At 37.0% G+C, this 17,504-nt stretch overlaps 1 protein-coding gene across 1 annotated transcript in view; it reads right to left on the reverse strand.

Annotated features, from left to right (window-relative positions):
* Positions 1-551: 551 nt before the first annotated feature.
* Positions 552-17,504, reverse strand: part of LOC132149574 (coronin-7-like) — a 114,624-nt gene continuing 97,671 nt past the window's right edge. Inside the window, exons 10-28 of the mRNA XM_059558952.1 lie at positions 9,422-9,476; positions 9,272-9,329; positions 9,047-9,192; positions 7,994-8,089; positions 6,996-7,097; positions 6,763-6,916; positions 5,917-6,092; positions 5,723-5,831; positions 4,380-4,466; positions 4,158-4,300; positions 3,987-4,091; positions 3,822-3,907; positions 3,582-3,723; positions 3,402-3,491; positions 3,211-3,327; positions 2,955-3,090; positions 2,768-2,859; positions 1,761-1,847; positions 552-1,670 (exon numbers count right to left, since the gene is read on the reverse strand). Of these exons, the coding sequence (XP_059414935.1) occupies positions 1,662-1,670; positions 1,761-1,847; positions 2,768-2,859; positions 2,955-3,090; positions 3,211-3,327; positions 3,402-3,491; positions 3,582-3,723; positions 3,822-3,907; positions 3,987-4,091; positions 4,158-4,300; positions 4,380-4,466; positions 5,723-5,831; positions 5,917-6,092; positions 6,763-6,916; positions 6,996-7,097; positions 7,994-8,089; positions 9,047-9,192; positions 9,272-9,329; positions 9,422-9,476 (1,990 nt within the window). The 3' untranslated portion in view covers positions 552-1,661. The remainder of the gene's footprint in view (positions 1,671-1,760; positions 1,848-2,767; positions 2,860-2,954; positions 3,091-3,210; positions 3,328-3,401; positions 3,492-3,581; positions 3,724-3,821; positions 3,908-3,986; positions 4,092-4,157; positions 4,301-4,379; positions 4,467-5,722; positions 5,832-5,916; positions 6,093-6,762; positions 6,917-6,995; positions 7,098-7,993; positions 8,090-9,046; positions 9,193-9,271; positions 9,330-9,421; positions 9,477-17,504) is intronic.

Here is a 17,504-nt window from a genome sequence, read left to right on the forward strand (position 1 = left end):
GAGAGAGAGAGAGAGAGAGAGAGAGAAATAATAACAATAAAATAATAATATGATTATAAGAATATATAATTATTATTAATACATTAAACACTACTACTATTACTACTTCTACTAATAATAATAACAATAAACAAGATATATGGATCATATTTAATATTAATAGAATATATATATATATATATATATATATATATATATATATGTGTGTGTGTTGATTATATGAAGAATATTAAATTATATTATTAATATATTAAACACTACTAATACTACTACTAATAATAACAACAAACAAAATAAATGGATCATATTTTATATTACAAGATGGGAATTGTGTCTACAACCAGTTCTTGAATAAATGAAAAATATAGAGAAATAATAATAATAATATACTGTATTATTAACAATGTAATATGTTTATATTAATAATATGTCGTATAATAATAATGACAAGGATGCTAAATACTACTACTAATAAATTTTTAACAATAATACTTGTGATAATGACAATATGATTATGATGATCATCAATAAATACTCCACTCAATTCCACATTTCTTAGCTCTCAAGGTTTTATTATGAGGGAACTTTCCCACAAGACTGATTCCATTCAAAAGTGGAGTGGAAAACATTGCCTATAAAGTATTTAAATGTATGCGGTTACAAGTGCAGTGAAAAAGCATCCCAAAAACATTAGACTGGTAGCAAAATGAGCTCACATTTAAAAAACACATAGCAGACCATTACCTTATCTATTAAGATCTACCGTTTATGTGTGAGTACATGGTCACATGTCAAGTACAGGACATCACATGCTACGATTCCTTACCTGGCACATGTAAACCTGTTCTGTTAAAAAAGAAAATAGCCGTATTGCTTTGTGATAGACCTGATTATTAGAGAAAATACCCTTGTGAAGTAGATTTGTGTTAATACTGTTGAGGTTGAGCAGAAGGAAATATACAGAAAGGAGTATTTCCCAGTTTTCAACAGTCTCCAGATCATTCATTTAGACAGAAAATACAAAGATCATTCATTTAAAGCAAATCTTTCGCTGTTAAGAACCTAAAGGAGATGACATTTATTCCAAAAAATCACCACAATATCAATGTAAAGATTACTTTTAACCATTTCAATAGTCAAATGATGGTATTAAGTGCACATTTCACCAATGAAAATATCCCGAGAGGTTTGTGTTATAGATTGAGGAAGGCTTGTGTTATCATGCAGTCATTATACAGTCAATTACAACAGTACAAAACTGATGTCATCAATAAAACCGACACAGAAAAAACCCTGTCATTTTATAAATGTGCGTCATGCATCTGAGATGAATATCTGAACTCTGCATAACAATGTGTGAAGAATCATTTTAACCATCAATAATAGATATTAATACTCCAGTTAAACCAATGCAGAGAGATGACGGGAGGATTATCTAGAAGACAGATAGATGGAGGAGTGTGTGTGTGTGTGTGTGTGTGTGTGTGTGTGTGTATGTGAGTGAGACAGCAGGCTGTACGGAGCTGAAGCTGGTGGGATGGGGAACGTTTATGAGGTTCAGAGGTACGTTGGCACCCTGGAATGGCAAGATTTTAATACAGCAGGCACGTCCCATGTCTGCTGCTGGCACCCTGACTGGACCGCGAGGCAAGGCTTGTGTGTTAGTCATCCTGAAACACACACAGACAGGATTTAGATGGTTCACAGTGTGTCACGATTCATCCGAGGTGTGTGTGTGTGTGTGTCTGTTCTTCACTCACCCACTCATCTTCATCCACACCCTCACATGACGCCTGTGGCAGAGGATCTTCCCTGTTTCCCAGCTTCGCCACCATGGCACTGAGCAACTGCAACAAACACACATACACTCAGATTAATGAGACAGATAGAATGAACAAACAAACAAACGATAGAGACAGACAGACAGATAAAAAGAACAAAGGACAGACAGAATGAATAAACAAACAAGCAAGAGACAGAGACACAGAACAAACACATGATAGACAAAAAAAATGGATAAATGACAGACAGACAGGCAGAAAGACAGATACAAACAAATGACAGACAGAACAAACAAACAAACAAATGAAAGACAGAATGAACAGACAACAGAGAAAGAGGGACAAAAGGAACAAAAAAACTAACAACAGACAGAAAAACAAATGTAAGACAGAACGAAGAAACAAACAAACAAAAGACAGAATAAACAAACAACAGAGAAAGAGGGACAAAAGGAACAAAAAAAACAAATGACAGAACAAAAACAAACAAACAAACTAGTGAGAGACAGAATGAACAAACAACAGAGAGAGGGACAAATAGAACAAACAGATTACAGACAGAATGAACAAACAAACAAATGACAGACAGATACAACAAACAAATGTCAGACAGACTGTAGGAACAAACATACGATAGACAGAGACAGAACGAACGAACAAACAAAAAATGAACAAACAACAGACAAACAGAACAAAAAAAACAACAGATTGACAGAACAAAAAAATGTCAGACAGAATGAACGAACAAACAAACAAAAGAGGGAAAAACAGAACAAAAAACAAAAACAAACGACACACAGACAGAACGAACAAACAAATGTCAGACAGAATGAACAAACAAACAAACAAGCGAGAGACAGAATGAACAAACAACATAGAGAGGGACAAACCGAATAAAAAAAGACAGACAAAAAGAAACAAACAAATTAGAGACAGACATAGATAGATAGACAGATACACAGACAGACAGATTGATAGACAGACACCTCCTCTTTCTTCTGTTCATCAGTTTTCTCCTCCAGGTAGACGGAGGAGGGCAGGTACTTCCTCACAGGAACCTCTTTTGGTGCTTCACTCACTGAAAGAAACGGATCATAAGGAAGGTTATTGAACACATGATTTACTGAGGCGACTGTTGTTCCTGGAGTTGTGTTTGGTGATGTTGAACTGTACCGGGCGTCATGTCTTTGGGCCGCAGGCTGATTTTGCGGTGCTGTCCGTTGGATCCAGAGAGCCAGGCAACAGCGGTCAGAGATGCTTCCCACCACACTGCAGTCTCCGGGAAAACATCGTCCTGGAAAAACTCTTTCTGTGCAGCAAAGACATTTTCAGATGTTTACATTTGTTCACTCAGCATGGGAAACACTGGAATGCAAAGCTAAAAAAAAAAAAAAAATGTCAGTTTACAGATTCTGGGGGTCAGTCTTACTTTGACACGAGGCACTCTGAAGGCCACGGGTTCAATGGTGGCCTTGCCAAGTCGGATGGCTCGAGCCACTTCCACATCACGCACGTCACACTCAGTCTTCGGCAGGAAACACAGGCCCTGTGAGGACACGGTGAAACATCAGTAAAACAGTCTGCCTCCTGTGTCTTCAACAACAGCACCAACAATAATACCTTGTGTGGTTCAGAGGAATGAAAACTACTGCACTCCATGAAGTACGGCGCTTCTGGCAAGATCTCGTATGTATAAACACGAGTGTCACCCTGAAAGACCAGAAGACAAATACACACACCATTGGATGAATCTGTTCGCTACTATGAACCAATGGTCAGTTTTACTGCTCAACATCGCACCTTCCCAGTAAGGATGAGGACGCTGGTGTCGGGATCATAGAACGGGATAAGGGTTGAGGGAGACACATCGGCAGGCACAGAAGCCACAGACCCGGATGCCAAGGACTCAGCGGAGAACAGGTACAGCTGCCGTTCACTGCGACTATAGAGGAAATAAGCCATTAAATCATATTTAGAGTCAGAGAGGCACTGCTAGTACCAATACTATAATCGTTTAGCTAAATTTGTGGTATATTGTACCTGTCGAATCCTGAAACCAGCAGGTACTTGCCATCACAGACCCACACTACACGGGCCCCTCTATGGCCCTCAGGTCCTGGGCCCTCCTGCATGGACAAAGATGATAAAAAGTAATGATTTTTGAAGTTTTTAGACTTTACAATATTAACCTGAAGCTGAACTAACCTGGATGGGTGAGGTGGACTTGCGTGGGTCGTACAGACGCACTTTTCCGTCCTTACACACAGTGGCCAGCAGTTTCCCGTCTGGACTCCAAGCCATGCCAAATATCTGAGAGAGAACACAGTGAGTTGGCTTGACATCTACAAAATCAAAAGACAGACAGACAAGACAGACCTGGTCCTGATGTCCCGTGAGACGCTTGACTTCCTCTCCTGTCTCCAGGCTCCACAGTCTCACCGTCAGGTCGTAGGAGGAGGACGCCAGCAGGCCCGAGGCGTGGGGGTGGAACTTGATTGAGTAAATCTTCTCCGTATGTCCTGTGATTGGTCAAGGTGCGTGTCAATCAAACACTACAGAATTACTGCTATCACAGTATCACGCGTGCCGGCTTCTTACCCCGCAGAACACACTCCGGCTCGGTCATGGTCTCGGTCAGGCCTCCTTTGGGAATCTTCCACACGCGGATCTTGGCATCATCACCAGCTTTGAGACAGACACATCAGAGAGCAGCGCTCACATTCAGGTTTCAGAGGCCAGAAGGCATGTTTTAGGTTCTGCAGACACTTCATTTGCTACAAACTACTGTATGTTTTCTTTAGATTTTGAGGAGAACTATGACTTGGGACGTGCTCCTGAAAGGATACTTGAGATTTAAAGTTCAATACTAAAACAATCTTGTTAATAGACATAAGCTGATTTAAAATACAAATATTAGACGAAAGACTTTAACTAAACAATATGTAGCGTTAGCAACTACAACTGAATCCCTACAATTACTCAAACAAACTACAAACTAAAACTGAATTTAATCCAGAGTATCTATCCGCTGGATTTTAAGATCAAATTTAAGACTTTTTAAGACCGGCCCAAATAAAATTTATACCATATTATTGTAGTAAAATATTTCATATTTTAAACTGGAAAAGGACTATAAAAAAACATGATTGACAGCTCAGGTACAGGTTTTCACAAAAGCAAAGTGATTTATGAAATGATAAACTTCACATTTCAGCCTTTAAACCCGTTTAAAAGAAAATGGATGAGTCAAAAGTATAAAATATAATATTAATTGAAACAATTATTATTAATAAATTATCACACGGTCGCCAACCCCCTTAGCCAAACACACAAAATAATAATAATTATTATTATTAATAATAACACACATAAACACACACACTTTATATATATATATATATATATATATATATATAACACATATTGTTATATAACACATATAACACATAACAAAAAAAATACTGCAAATTAAAGTAAAATCAACATGAAAATGGGAAATCAAAGCTAATTCAAAATATTAATAGAAAAATATTACACATATATCAAAAATATTTCATTAAAACAATATATAAGTGCCATCCATATTCTAGAATATAGTATATAGTCAAATAGGATATAGTCACTGACATATAAAATAAAGAAATAAAGAAAGTATGGACATGATAAACCTTAAAACTATTTTTTAAATAACAATAACAGACATTATTGCATTTTGCTAAACTGGTGCTGGCATCCTTCTTCATGTCCTGAAATTACTGTGTCGCTGTGTTTTATTATAAGATTACTTTTGTTTAATAATGTTTTTTGCTCAGAGAAAAAAAAAAAATATATATATATATTAGCATAATATATAATATGATAGTCTAAGAAAAAAATATATAAAACATATGTAAAATTAAATCTAATGATGAAAAGTAAATATAAAGGCAATGAGAACTCACCCACAACCAGCTTGTGTGTGTCAAAGGGGTCCCAGCAGAAGTCGGCCACACTGACAGAGTTCTGGATGGTGGGCAGAGCGGTGTCCGGCAGTTTTCCAGGCTGGGACAGCTGCCAGAGCAGACCGATGCAGCAGTTAGATACTGTCAGTGATTCAAAGACTTAGAAGAGAAGAGAAATGAATGCAGATTCGCACCTCAAACACGGCGATCTGGCCTCCGGCGATGGCGAGAGGCACTGCCACACGCTGGCCGTTGGCACAGAAGCCATCACACTCTCCCGGTGTGGTCAGATGAAGCCCGCGCAGGTTAGTGATGTGAGTGTCCCGGTGCAAAACGGCCCCCTGGATGTGACGAAACTTAGAGCTCGGGCCTGAGAATCACAGAAAGACATTCACTACAAGAGCTGGGCCATACACACAGCTAAAAACATTATACCTTGATATAGTTCAGCTTTTTGATGATATTTGGTACAAGTATATATATACATGATTTTGTTTTTTTTCGAAATAATTCAAATACTTTCAGCAATGATGCATTAAATTGATCAAAATTGAGAGTAAATGCTGTTCTTTTAAACTTTTGGTTCATCAAATGAATCCTGAATAAAAATGTATCCACAAAAATATGAAGCAACACAACTGCTTTCAACACTGACAACAATAAGAAATGATACGTGAGCAGGAAATGAGCATATTAGAATGATTTCTGAAGGATCATGTGACAAAAACATGCAATAAATCTTATAGACCCACAACTTTTAAATGGTAGTGCATATGAATATCTGTGCATTTGCTCTGAAACAGCTTAAAGGATGATTTATTCAGTCCAAGGAACCATAAACATAATATAGGCTGACAAGAAAAAAAAAAAAAAAGGTTACAAACAAACCCTAGTTTTAAATATTCAACAAACCACAGTTTTTGATGAAATGAGCACCAAGATAAAAAAAACACAATTCATAATTATAATTTTATATATGCATTTATGTATCTAAATATGGAGTGATGATGTAAATGCGTATATGTGTGAGTGTGACTGACCGAGCATGCTTTGGATGGCGCGGGAGCTCTGGCTGGGGCTTGGGCTGGGGCTGGGCAGGAAGCCGGACGACAGGCCGCTGGTGGAGGACGGGGAGCGGGACGGGGCGGCACTGCTGCTGGGGGTGCTGACAGGACTGCTGGAGGTCGAGGCCTCCTGAGGAAAACAGACAAGGCCATCATAAGAAGATCCTTTCTGTGGAGTAAACATTTCCCCTGGTGTTCCTCCCACAGACCTCTTTGCTCTTGTCACGGGGAAGATCCTTTGGTTTTGTCTCCTGAGCTGACGGAGTGGCTGGTTTCGGCCTCTTGTTTGGGTGAAGACTGACTCGCTCCACCTGTGGCAGTGCAAGTGTTAGAGACTTAAATACATCTTATTTCTCGTCCTCTCCCCTCCAACCATCTGACATACCGACCGATTTTTGTGAGCAATCCAATGATTTCCCCATGAATGAGACAGAAGTGAATATATATACACAGGGGTGCACATAATTTTTTCAGCCTGGTTCTCATATGAGAACCTGGAGATTTGGTTTGGTCATCACACTGCATATAGCGTGACCCATTAAATATAACTATAAAAAAATTATTAATAATAGTTATAATATAATTGCACTTTATTTATTTAGTTTTTTTAAAATAAAATAATAGTAAATAAACTAAATAATAGTGTGTGATAATATTATTAAAAATAAAAGGCAGTCCTAGTATTAAATACAAATACATTTGTTTTATAGTAAACTTAAAAATAAAATGCTAAAATTTACTACTACTTTTTTTTGCCTCTTTAAGAAGGATCGCTTTATGTATTCCACAATTTGTAGTCGATTTGGATAAAAACGTCTAAAAATAAATAAATAAAAGTGTTTTCAGCATATTCAAACTTAAAATCAGCAGACTTTTATTTTGGCAGGTTGCCGGCCAGTAAGTATACGCGCTTCCGGATTTAGCGCTGCTGATTAAAGAGCGTCAGTGGATGAATGTCAGTTTTGCATTGTGCTTTAAAAACGACATGGCACAGCCTAGAATTATGCTTTCAGGTTGAAAATAAAACGTATATAGTACAGTTTGTGATCTAAAATGGCAATTGTGCATTAACAGTTGTCAACCATGTCAGTACGCAAATGCGCTGTCAGAACATATTTATATAACGCATTTTTTATTTTGGTCGCGCATGCGGACCTGCGGACCATTTATGTGCACCCCTGTATATAGACCTCTGAGTGGTCAGTACCTGTCTGTTCTCTCCTCTCCACCAGTCCTCTGCCGTCATGGCTGGGGTGTGACCCGCGGTGTCCGGATACAAGTCTGCATGGAAGTCCTGTCCTGCCTGACGCACACAAAACACACCAGGGCCAAAACCTCAAACATCTTCAGATGGGCAGATTTTGGGCGGAATAAAGCAGGAACATCTTTCCCACTAATTCAATATGACTATACAATAATATTAATAATATCTATTATAAATAATTATACTCTAAAATAAAACATTTTTATAATTAGTTTTGTTATTACTATTTAGGTAATTAAATTAAATCAAATAATAAAGAAATATATTACTACTGCAATGATACTATTGTAATAAAAATACAAATGTATGATAATAATAGTAACTATTATAATGACTTCATTTTTATTACTATTTAAATTCTAATAATTAAATATTATTAATGAAGAAATGTATTACTGTTGCAAAATAGTACTGTACTGTAATAGGAAAATAAAAATATTGCTTTCTATAGCTGTATGAATTTCTTTTGTTTAATAAAAATACATTTTTATAATAGATTTAATCATTATAATAATTGTTCTATTTAACTGGTTTTATTTTAAAAGTTTTTTGTTTTTGTTTTATTGGAATACTATTTAAATTATAAAAAAATAAACAATTTAAAGAAATATATTTCTATTGCATTGATACGGGTGTACTAAAAAAAAAAAGAATAAAAAACATTATTTTACAAAACAATAGTAAAATTAAAATGTCCCTTTTTATAGTTGACTCAATTTCTTTGCATTCAAACATTATAAACCATAAACGTTTCATTTCTGCAGAAAGCCACTAGTAGACTTTAAAGATTCCGTTTTGTTGATATTTCTATAAATGAGCCTCATTACAAATTTGGATTTAGGCAGTTCATGTGCTTCACACTTCAGGTTGGAAAGTTAAGAAATCACATGCCTGTTACATGTCGTCATCTTATCACTTATTATTGGGTTAGGATACATCAAGTGCATTAGGAGCTTTTTCCAGTCAGTTTATTAGACCAGCATGCATCATTCTCACCTTGCGAGGCACCTGGTAGCTGATGGGCACTATGAAGTTATCAGAGAGCTGCAGCAGACGCAGAACCTCACAGCAGCTGACGTCCAGAGCGAGCTTGGGCACCAGAGCCGTGCCACGGGTCGACAGGTCCGTCAGACAGTGACTCACTGACAACCAGAGAGAGAGATCAGCTCCTGAACATGAAGAAACCACAAGAGCCTCGAGAGAAACCACCATCTGTGTTACCTTGAGACAGGAAGGGCTCACTGCTGTTCACCTCGAAACAGTCGATCACACTCTCACCCTGAGAAACACCATTAATGATCATATTAATATTGATGATCAATGATTTCAGCCATTTAACATATCAAAGTGGGTTTAGAAATAGCTACATACATTTCCGGACACAGTAAGTAATCCAGAGTCGGGATCATACAGAGGCGTCAGAGTCCTGCGGATCAAATCAGACACAGAATATCCAAGAAATCAATACTTTTATTCAGCAGAACTCAAAGACGGTACGGATATTAACGTTACGAAAGATTTCCATTCCAACTTTTGATGAATTAAAGAGGAATAGTGGAAATCGCGGTTTTCTCAAACATATGAAGCAACACTGATAATAATCAGAAATGTTTCTTGAGCAGCGATTCAATATATTAACGTGATTTCTGAAGGATCATGTGACATTCGAGACTGGAGACATGATGCTGTAAATACAGCTGAGCATCACAGAAATAAATGACATTTTACACTACATTCACACAGAACATAGTTATTTTAAATTATAATAATATTTCACAGTATTACAATTTTTACTGTATTTTTCATTACATAAGTGCAGCCCTGGTGAGCATAAAAGACTTAAAGAGTAAAAACAGTTAAAAATATCTTACGGACCCCAGACAATATAGAGTATTGTGTTCTGGTCAGTTGCTGGGTCAGTTGCTGCACAAACGACAAATTACGCCACTAATAACCTCTGCTTGTTTCAATCAGATCAAGCGGATTCAAAGACACTCAAGTCAAATTGAGGAAAAAGTAAGTAGCTCCAACAAGACTGGCTGTTGTGAATGCTATGAGTTGTGACCACTAGGTGTCAGGATGCACAGTGAAATGAGCTCACTTCAGCACAGAGACCCACATCAGCTCTTCAACAATCAGTTTCATTGATCAGACACAAAGTATTCTCAAACATCAGATGGGTGTCGTTCACATCTGGCACTCTTTCACACACACAAAGCCACATTCATCTCTCGGACGCCTGTGGCACGAGCCTCGCTGGAGTCGGCAGTTCACCGATGGGTGCCGCCGGGGTCACAACACCAACATGAGTCTCTATTTTGAGTCACATGCTGCTGGGAGCCGGGCGTGTTTCCCACTTCACTTGAACCCTACAGTCAGACCAAACCTTTCCACCACATCAATCAGCTCAGAGCGTGGGACATAACTGATCAAGAACTGAAAGGGACGTGTGGCCGAGTCTGCTGTCACATACTTGAGCTCTGCATTTAACCCATAAAGCACACACACACACACACACACACACACACACACACACCCTGAGCAGTACACCCACCTACAATCGCAGCAGGTACTGAGACTCGAACCAAAGGCCTCTGGGTTACAAGTCTGACTCTCTAACCATCAGGCTCTTAAAGTGGTATCTCTACAAAACACTCTTCTGTAACATTTCATGTTTTATTCTGTCATCATTCAGGTTACCCCCATGTTGCATGGTTTTTTGGAAGAATTTCCAAGCTGCTCATTTCCACATATGAATATATACAGAAGCTAAAAAAGTATATAAAAGCACCAAAACAGTTCATGTGACTCAACACGTCTTATTTTTAATAATAATTAATCTTAATGGGATTTGAGAACTAGTGAAGTTTTATTATTTCTAATTTAATTTAATAAAAATAAATCTTATAGCCCTGTATGTATGTGTGTGTGTGTGTACACACACACACACACACACACACACACACACACACACACACACACTATTTTTATTTATTAATATTAATTAAATTATTTAAAATTAATATGAATGTAAGTATTTATTTAATCAATTATAACAATAAACTTTAATTAAAATTTATTTATTTTAATAAATATAATATCATCACTAACAGCACTTTAAGAAGTATATACCATTCAGAAGTTAGTTCAGGATCACGGTTTTATTTTTGAGACCTTTATTCAGCAAGGACCCATTAAATTGATTTAAAAAAACATTGACAGCTAGTGGATTTTTTCATTTAACTATTATTTTAAAATTTAATAAAATAAACTCTTACAGCCCTTTATATTCATTATATATAATTTTAAATACTATATGAATATAACTATATATGGCATTATTTTTGATTATCATTCAATACAATAATTTTCTTTTTTTTAAATAATTACATATAAAAAATATTGAATTTGTTGTCTTAATTATCATTTAATAAATACACTTTTTAATTTTATTTACAAGAAAATTAAGAAACTATTAAGAAATTAATACTTTTTACCCGGACAGCTTTATTGATGTTTTAATCTTCATTTGTGGAGTTCATGTGGAAGTCATGTGACAGATTTTTTAATTTTGGGGTGACTTTTCACTAAGAAGGTCAGCAAATACGTCACAAATGCCAACACAACCGAGACCTTCAGCACAATCCAGTGACACTAAAAGCCTCACTAATGAACTACTAATCGCTCATCTCTCCCACAGAGAGTCATGCAGACGTGAGCCAGCGCTGGAAACCTGGACATGTCGGGCCACGCTCGTCTCTATCAGCTGAATGAATGCTTGGATGCAAGCCCTGCAGTGGATCGGCAGGCTCTGCTTCCTGCGCTTCAGTGATTGGTGGGATGGTGTGTTTGACGGTTGACTTCTCTCCTCCCCCGGCTTCGCCCCGGGCCGCTCAAGTCGGTAAGGGGTTGCCCTGCTTTGTTAGTGCAAAGTCACGTTCCCATATCGAAGTTTCTCTGCAGGAAATACACAAACACCCCCTGTGTTCCCACACCGTTCCCTCCTAAAATGCACCACCACACATCATCACACTTCAACCGTGCTTTCATCTGCTCTGCATCTGCACATTTGTGATGCAGGAGACCCAGAAAGAACGGAGAGCAAACTGAGAACTTTGCTAAAGCGTCCTGCTTCTCAGACGTTTCTAACGAAAACAAGACAAGGGCTCAACAACGTCTCAAACTGTGCTCCGATTCGCCAAAACATCAGTTCTTAAACAAAAGTCAGGAATCTCTATAGGAACTCCATTACTCATCAAATGATCTCAAGACCAAACAATGTGAGATGCTTCTGTTTATAATTGCATTTTTGAATTAAATAATTATCATACACCATCTATACTCGTACTATTCAGTATTCATGTCTATAAGAATTGTAAGAGAGACACAAATTGATATCTATATGAAGGACACGTGAGAATTATTATGAAGTCTAAGCGAAGAGCTGTCCTGTGGGAGGAATCACATAAAGCCAGATACGCCTCACTTTAACACTTTCCTCAAGTGCAACTAAACCCAGGACAGGTTTTCCCACACCAGTGAAGCCCTGCAGACAGTAGTCCGGTTCGCATGGCAGGCCGTCACGAATGAACGCTAAAACACGTCATTCTTGAGAGGCTAAAGCTGCAAGCACTCACACACAACGACACACATGTGCTGCTGAACTGTCGTGCAAGAGAAAGCCTCTAATCCAGATGTAAGCCGTCTTTGGACACAGAGAACAACACACACACACACACACACACACACACACACAAACACACAGAGAGAGTACACTATTCAATTAGCACAGGCTGTAAGAGCACTGAACAACTGTCTGTACTCATGTTTGGCTTTTGGCTTTGTTCGAAATAGAAAACTAAAAGCACACAGCTCACTGCATACTGTAAAAATAACTTCTTTTTTAAAGTGTGCTATAATTAAAACATGTCAAATAGAAATGTATTAAACACATTGTTGTCACATGACTTCACTACACTCTATGTTTAATTCACTGAGTGCATCCAAGCAAGCAAAAAAAAAACAAAAGAAAAAGAAAAATATTATAGTTGGATGGCACATATTATTAAACATCCAATATAATGAAGATACTTGATAATAAATCTGTTTTTGCTTTATTTTTTATTTAAATAATTAATAATTACATTATTATTACAATTTATAATAATAACAACAGTAACACTTAAAATAAAATATAATTATTAATTAAATAGCAGAATTAATGAATGAAATTATTAATTCAAACCAGAAAAAGTTTTACACAGTGTTAAGTGTAAAAATGCATTTAGCTTCAGAAGGTGTTTTTTTATTGTTGTTTTTTTTGTTCTTCTGTTCAGTGAAGTGATCTGTCAAGAAGGAGATGATAATCAGAGCTGATTACTTCTGGTTCATTCATCATGACTGGAACTGGAAGGTCAAGTTGTTCTAGAAAGTGTGCGTACTGCGCTCTTCTGCAAACATCATAGCTCATCCAGGTATTTTTTCAATTCACACAAAAAATGCACATATTGTCCACCACATACCACTGAATCTGTGCCATATCTGTGAAAGTAGAGGGGCATTCTGAACACAGCCCTTTAAATGAGAGCGTCAGAGGCTGAAGTTTGTATCATTTCTTGTATCATTTTTTGTATCATTTGAACATTTCTATCAGAGGTGAGAGGAATTTGGCAGGAACATCCCAGCAGTGACCTCAAGAGCATCACAGCTGTCAGTAAACTCCAATTCAGCCATGAAACACCTGCAGGTGCATGCACGAGCCACGTTATCACCCTCATTATGATGATGGAGAGCTGCGAACACATGATTACACTACAGCCTCTGAGACCTGAACACAGACAGCTGTAGGTCTGCATCCAGTCGGCAAAATAAGCAATTAATAATACAAACTCTTATTGTTGTTAATAATAATAATAATAGAAATAACGATTTAAATGTTATTTATTTTATTATTTTTATTTGACTTTTTAAGTTATGACTGGATGGCACACTGAATGAAACATGCAACAGTGAATTGTGACAAGAAGTTATTTGTTTGCTTTATTGATTGTTAAAAATGTATTTAATTAATCATTTTAATCATTATTAATAATTTATTAATGTAACATTGATAAAAAAATAATGCTGATTTTATATACATGATATGGTTATATAATTCCATACACAAGTGTACCACACACACACACACACACACACACACACACACACACACACACACACACACACACACGCACACACACGGCAGCTAAAGAATCGTAACACAGTCATGCACAGATCTCTGTAAATGGATAAAAACACAACATGCAGAACACACAAGGTGCACATTTCTTCTGTGATCTTCATTCATTTAAATCACGTATTAGTACAAAGGAAAAATTCCTAAATTCTGATTGGATGAGCCATGCTTGAAGTCACACAAGCATCACATCGATTTAATTCTAGATTAAAGTGTCAACGTTGCTTGTGAGCCATAACCCACATAGATTTATGCTAATGAGAAATGTCTTGACTAGTGTCATTCACTGTATTCTGCAGGAACTGAACTGGTTTGATATAATGAAAGCTGAACTGCTTGATTTAAGAGCTGAAGCCTCGGGGCCTGTGTACATGTGTCTGGGAAGGACGTGGGCTGTTGGTTACTTGAGTGGAAGTCTTGTAGAACCACATCAGTCACCATCAGCAGTAAATCCCCACGGTTCTCACACACACACCATACACACACAGCACTGTGAGAAACATCTAGATGAGAACATGACAACTTCCTCTTTAAAGATCAGTCTATATGTAGCCTGAGACCTGGGCTACTTCATGGACTTCTGTAGCGTGACATATTTGCATGGGACACAGAATATTCAGCAGGAAATACAGGGTGGAATATAAATGGCATCCACTGGGACAGAAACAAACAGGCTCCTTCAACACTTGCACACAGCATTATTCCGGCCAAACAGGTGTGTGTGGGCTGTGATAAGCATGACAGGACTTCAGGAAACAAATCCAGATCTGATTAGTGGAAACTGAGAACAAACGGCCCACCTGCAGCCTGGGACACCCATCCAGACCAGACCAGACCAGACACACAGAAACTACTTCAGTACCACAAGAGCCTTTCCTTTCTCTCGCTCGTCAGTAAAAAGACCCAAAACATGATCTAAAGAACCTTTAATCAAACATCAATGACTATTTTAATCTCTGAAGAACAATATAGCAAATTAAGAATCATCATCAAAATCGCTCTCAAAATAAAGAAAATGGAAAAAAACAATGACAAATTACTAATATTTCCCTTTTATTACTTAAAACTCTTTAAAATATTTTTTCCCAATACCCCCCCCCCCCCCCAATAATTTCTTCATGTCTTTAAATGGCTTGAATTACTCAATCAGATGACAGGAAGCATGAATTAGATTGTGCAATATGTTTATTTTTGGCATAGTTTTGATCAATTCATCATTTAGAGGCCTTAGGGGTGCATTTATTTGATGAAAAATACAGTAAAAAAAAATAATATTGTGAAATACTATTATGATTTATATTATATTTTCTCTGTTGTAATATATTTTAAAATTGTAATGTATTCCTGTGATCAAAGCTGTATTTTCAGCATCATTACTCTTCAGTGTCACATGATCCTTCAGAAATCAGTCTGATATGCCGATCTGTTGCTCAAGAAACATCAATGTTGAAAACAGTTGTGCTGCTTCATATTTCTGTGGAAACTGTGACACATTTTTTTTTCAGGATTCTTTGATGAATAGAAACTTCAAAAGCACAGAATTTAAGTGCATCTTTTAATTATTATCTTACTGACCTCTTTTAAACAGTAGCTTATTTTTTTTTTTCATTTTTCATTTTTTTAAGTTCTGCTATGACCTCATAATGAACTTAAAATGTTCTTCTGACATCATACGGAACTTTAAATGTTCTTCTATGACATCATATGGAACCTTTTTAAAAGAGAGACATTTCAAGTTAATAAAAAAAGAAGCCATTTGTGAGTGTGTGTGTGCATTTACTGCACACGTTCCTGTTCATCCAAGTTAAGAGTGCGATTAGCAGAGTATCAGCTTCCCAGTGTGTCATCATGATAAGCAGACGTATTGTGACCAGCTCGGCCAAGCAAGTTTCACTGGGCACGACACTCAGAAACTCATTCTCAAGAGTTCGCCAGGCTGTTCAATAGCTCTGTAATCCTCAGATATCAATCTGCGAGGTACTTCATTTAAAAGGGCTTAGAGAGGCAGCGAGGCGCTGTGAGGGAAGAATGTGGCCAGCTGCAGTATGCCAGAGCTGAGGTGACGGCAGCGGCGTCAGATGAGGTGCCGAGATCTCCACTCGCTCCCAGCCAAGACACACATGAGCCTCGGTTTTTAATTAAACTGGAGGACGTCCTCGCCAACACACACCGACAGAAGACAAGGATCTGAAGATACCATGCCATGATCAGATGTCTCAGCCTTCATGCTCACAATGCATCTTTATGCTCACTTCACTTCACTTAACACGAATCTCAAAGAATTTGTGTAATAAAGGCTCAGCACAAAAGTAAAATAAGCAAAAACAAAATGGGCCTTATTGGTCAGCTTTCAGCGCGACCGCATTAGAAAACAAAGTCTGTTTCAAATAATGTTGACGGCAAAATTAAATACCAAACTTATTTATACAAGAGAAAAGAACTAAAAAGGAAATTAAACTGGGCCAGTCAGAATGTCCCTCATGTTACACAACAGCTCTGGACGTTTATCTGGAACAAATGCAATATCAAACCATTTCAGTCACGATGATAACTTTGTCTAGTGCTCTTATGGATATTTTAGTATGACTTTGTGAAAATGTGACTTCTATACTGAATGAAACAGCATAGATTTCTTAATGGCTAGTGTTTGCATATTTTATTTTATTCTGTTATCTACTTGTTCTACAGATCTGTGTACTAGTGTTAATTGCTAGCATTGCTAATGTTTCTGACAGATCAAAATGTGATGTTTTTTCAGTTTGCAATAGCACGTCTGTGGGCTTTTTTGATTAATTTCAGTTTATGTGCTGGCCATGTTGCCAGATATTGCTATGACAAACAAATAAAAACCAAAAAATAAAGCAAAATTATTTCAGATTTTTTAAGTAAGATAAGATAAAGATAACGTTAACCCTAAACTGCAATTTTCTGAAGAGTCAGATTTAAGTGGAAAAGACAAGTCCAAAGATGCTTATAACAGCTGGATCTGGCAACACTGCTAAACATTCTTGCAAACTGTTTAATCTTCATTATACACACAGACACTCATATGAGGAGCTCTAAACAGCACACTAGTCATTCAGAGAACACATTTCATTTTTTAACATGAATTTTTTTTTATATATACAAAATAAGTATAATATTAAAGAAGAAAAATCACATTTATAAATATAATTAACAGTCAAATCAAAATGATTTAAATTACATTTAAACAACATT

The sequence above is a fragment of the Carassius carassius genome, chromosome 9 (genome assembly GCF_963082965.1).
Source record: "Carassius carassius chromosome 9, fCarCar2.1, whole genome shotgun sequence".
In the NCBI taxonomy this organism is placed as follows: domain Eukaryota; kingdom Metazoa; phylum Chordata; class Actinopteri; order Cypriniformes; family Cyprinidae; genus Carassius; species Carassius carassius.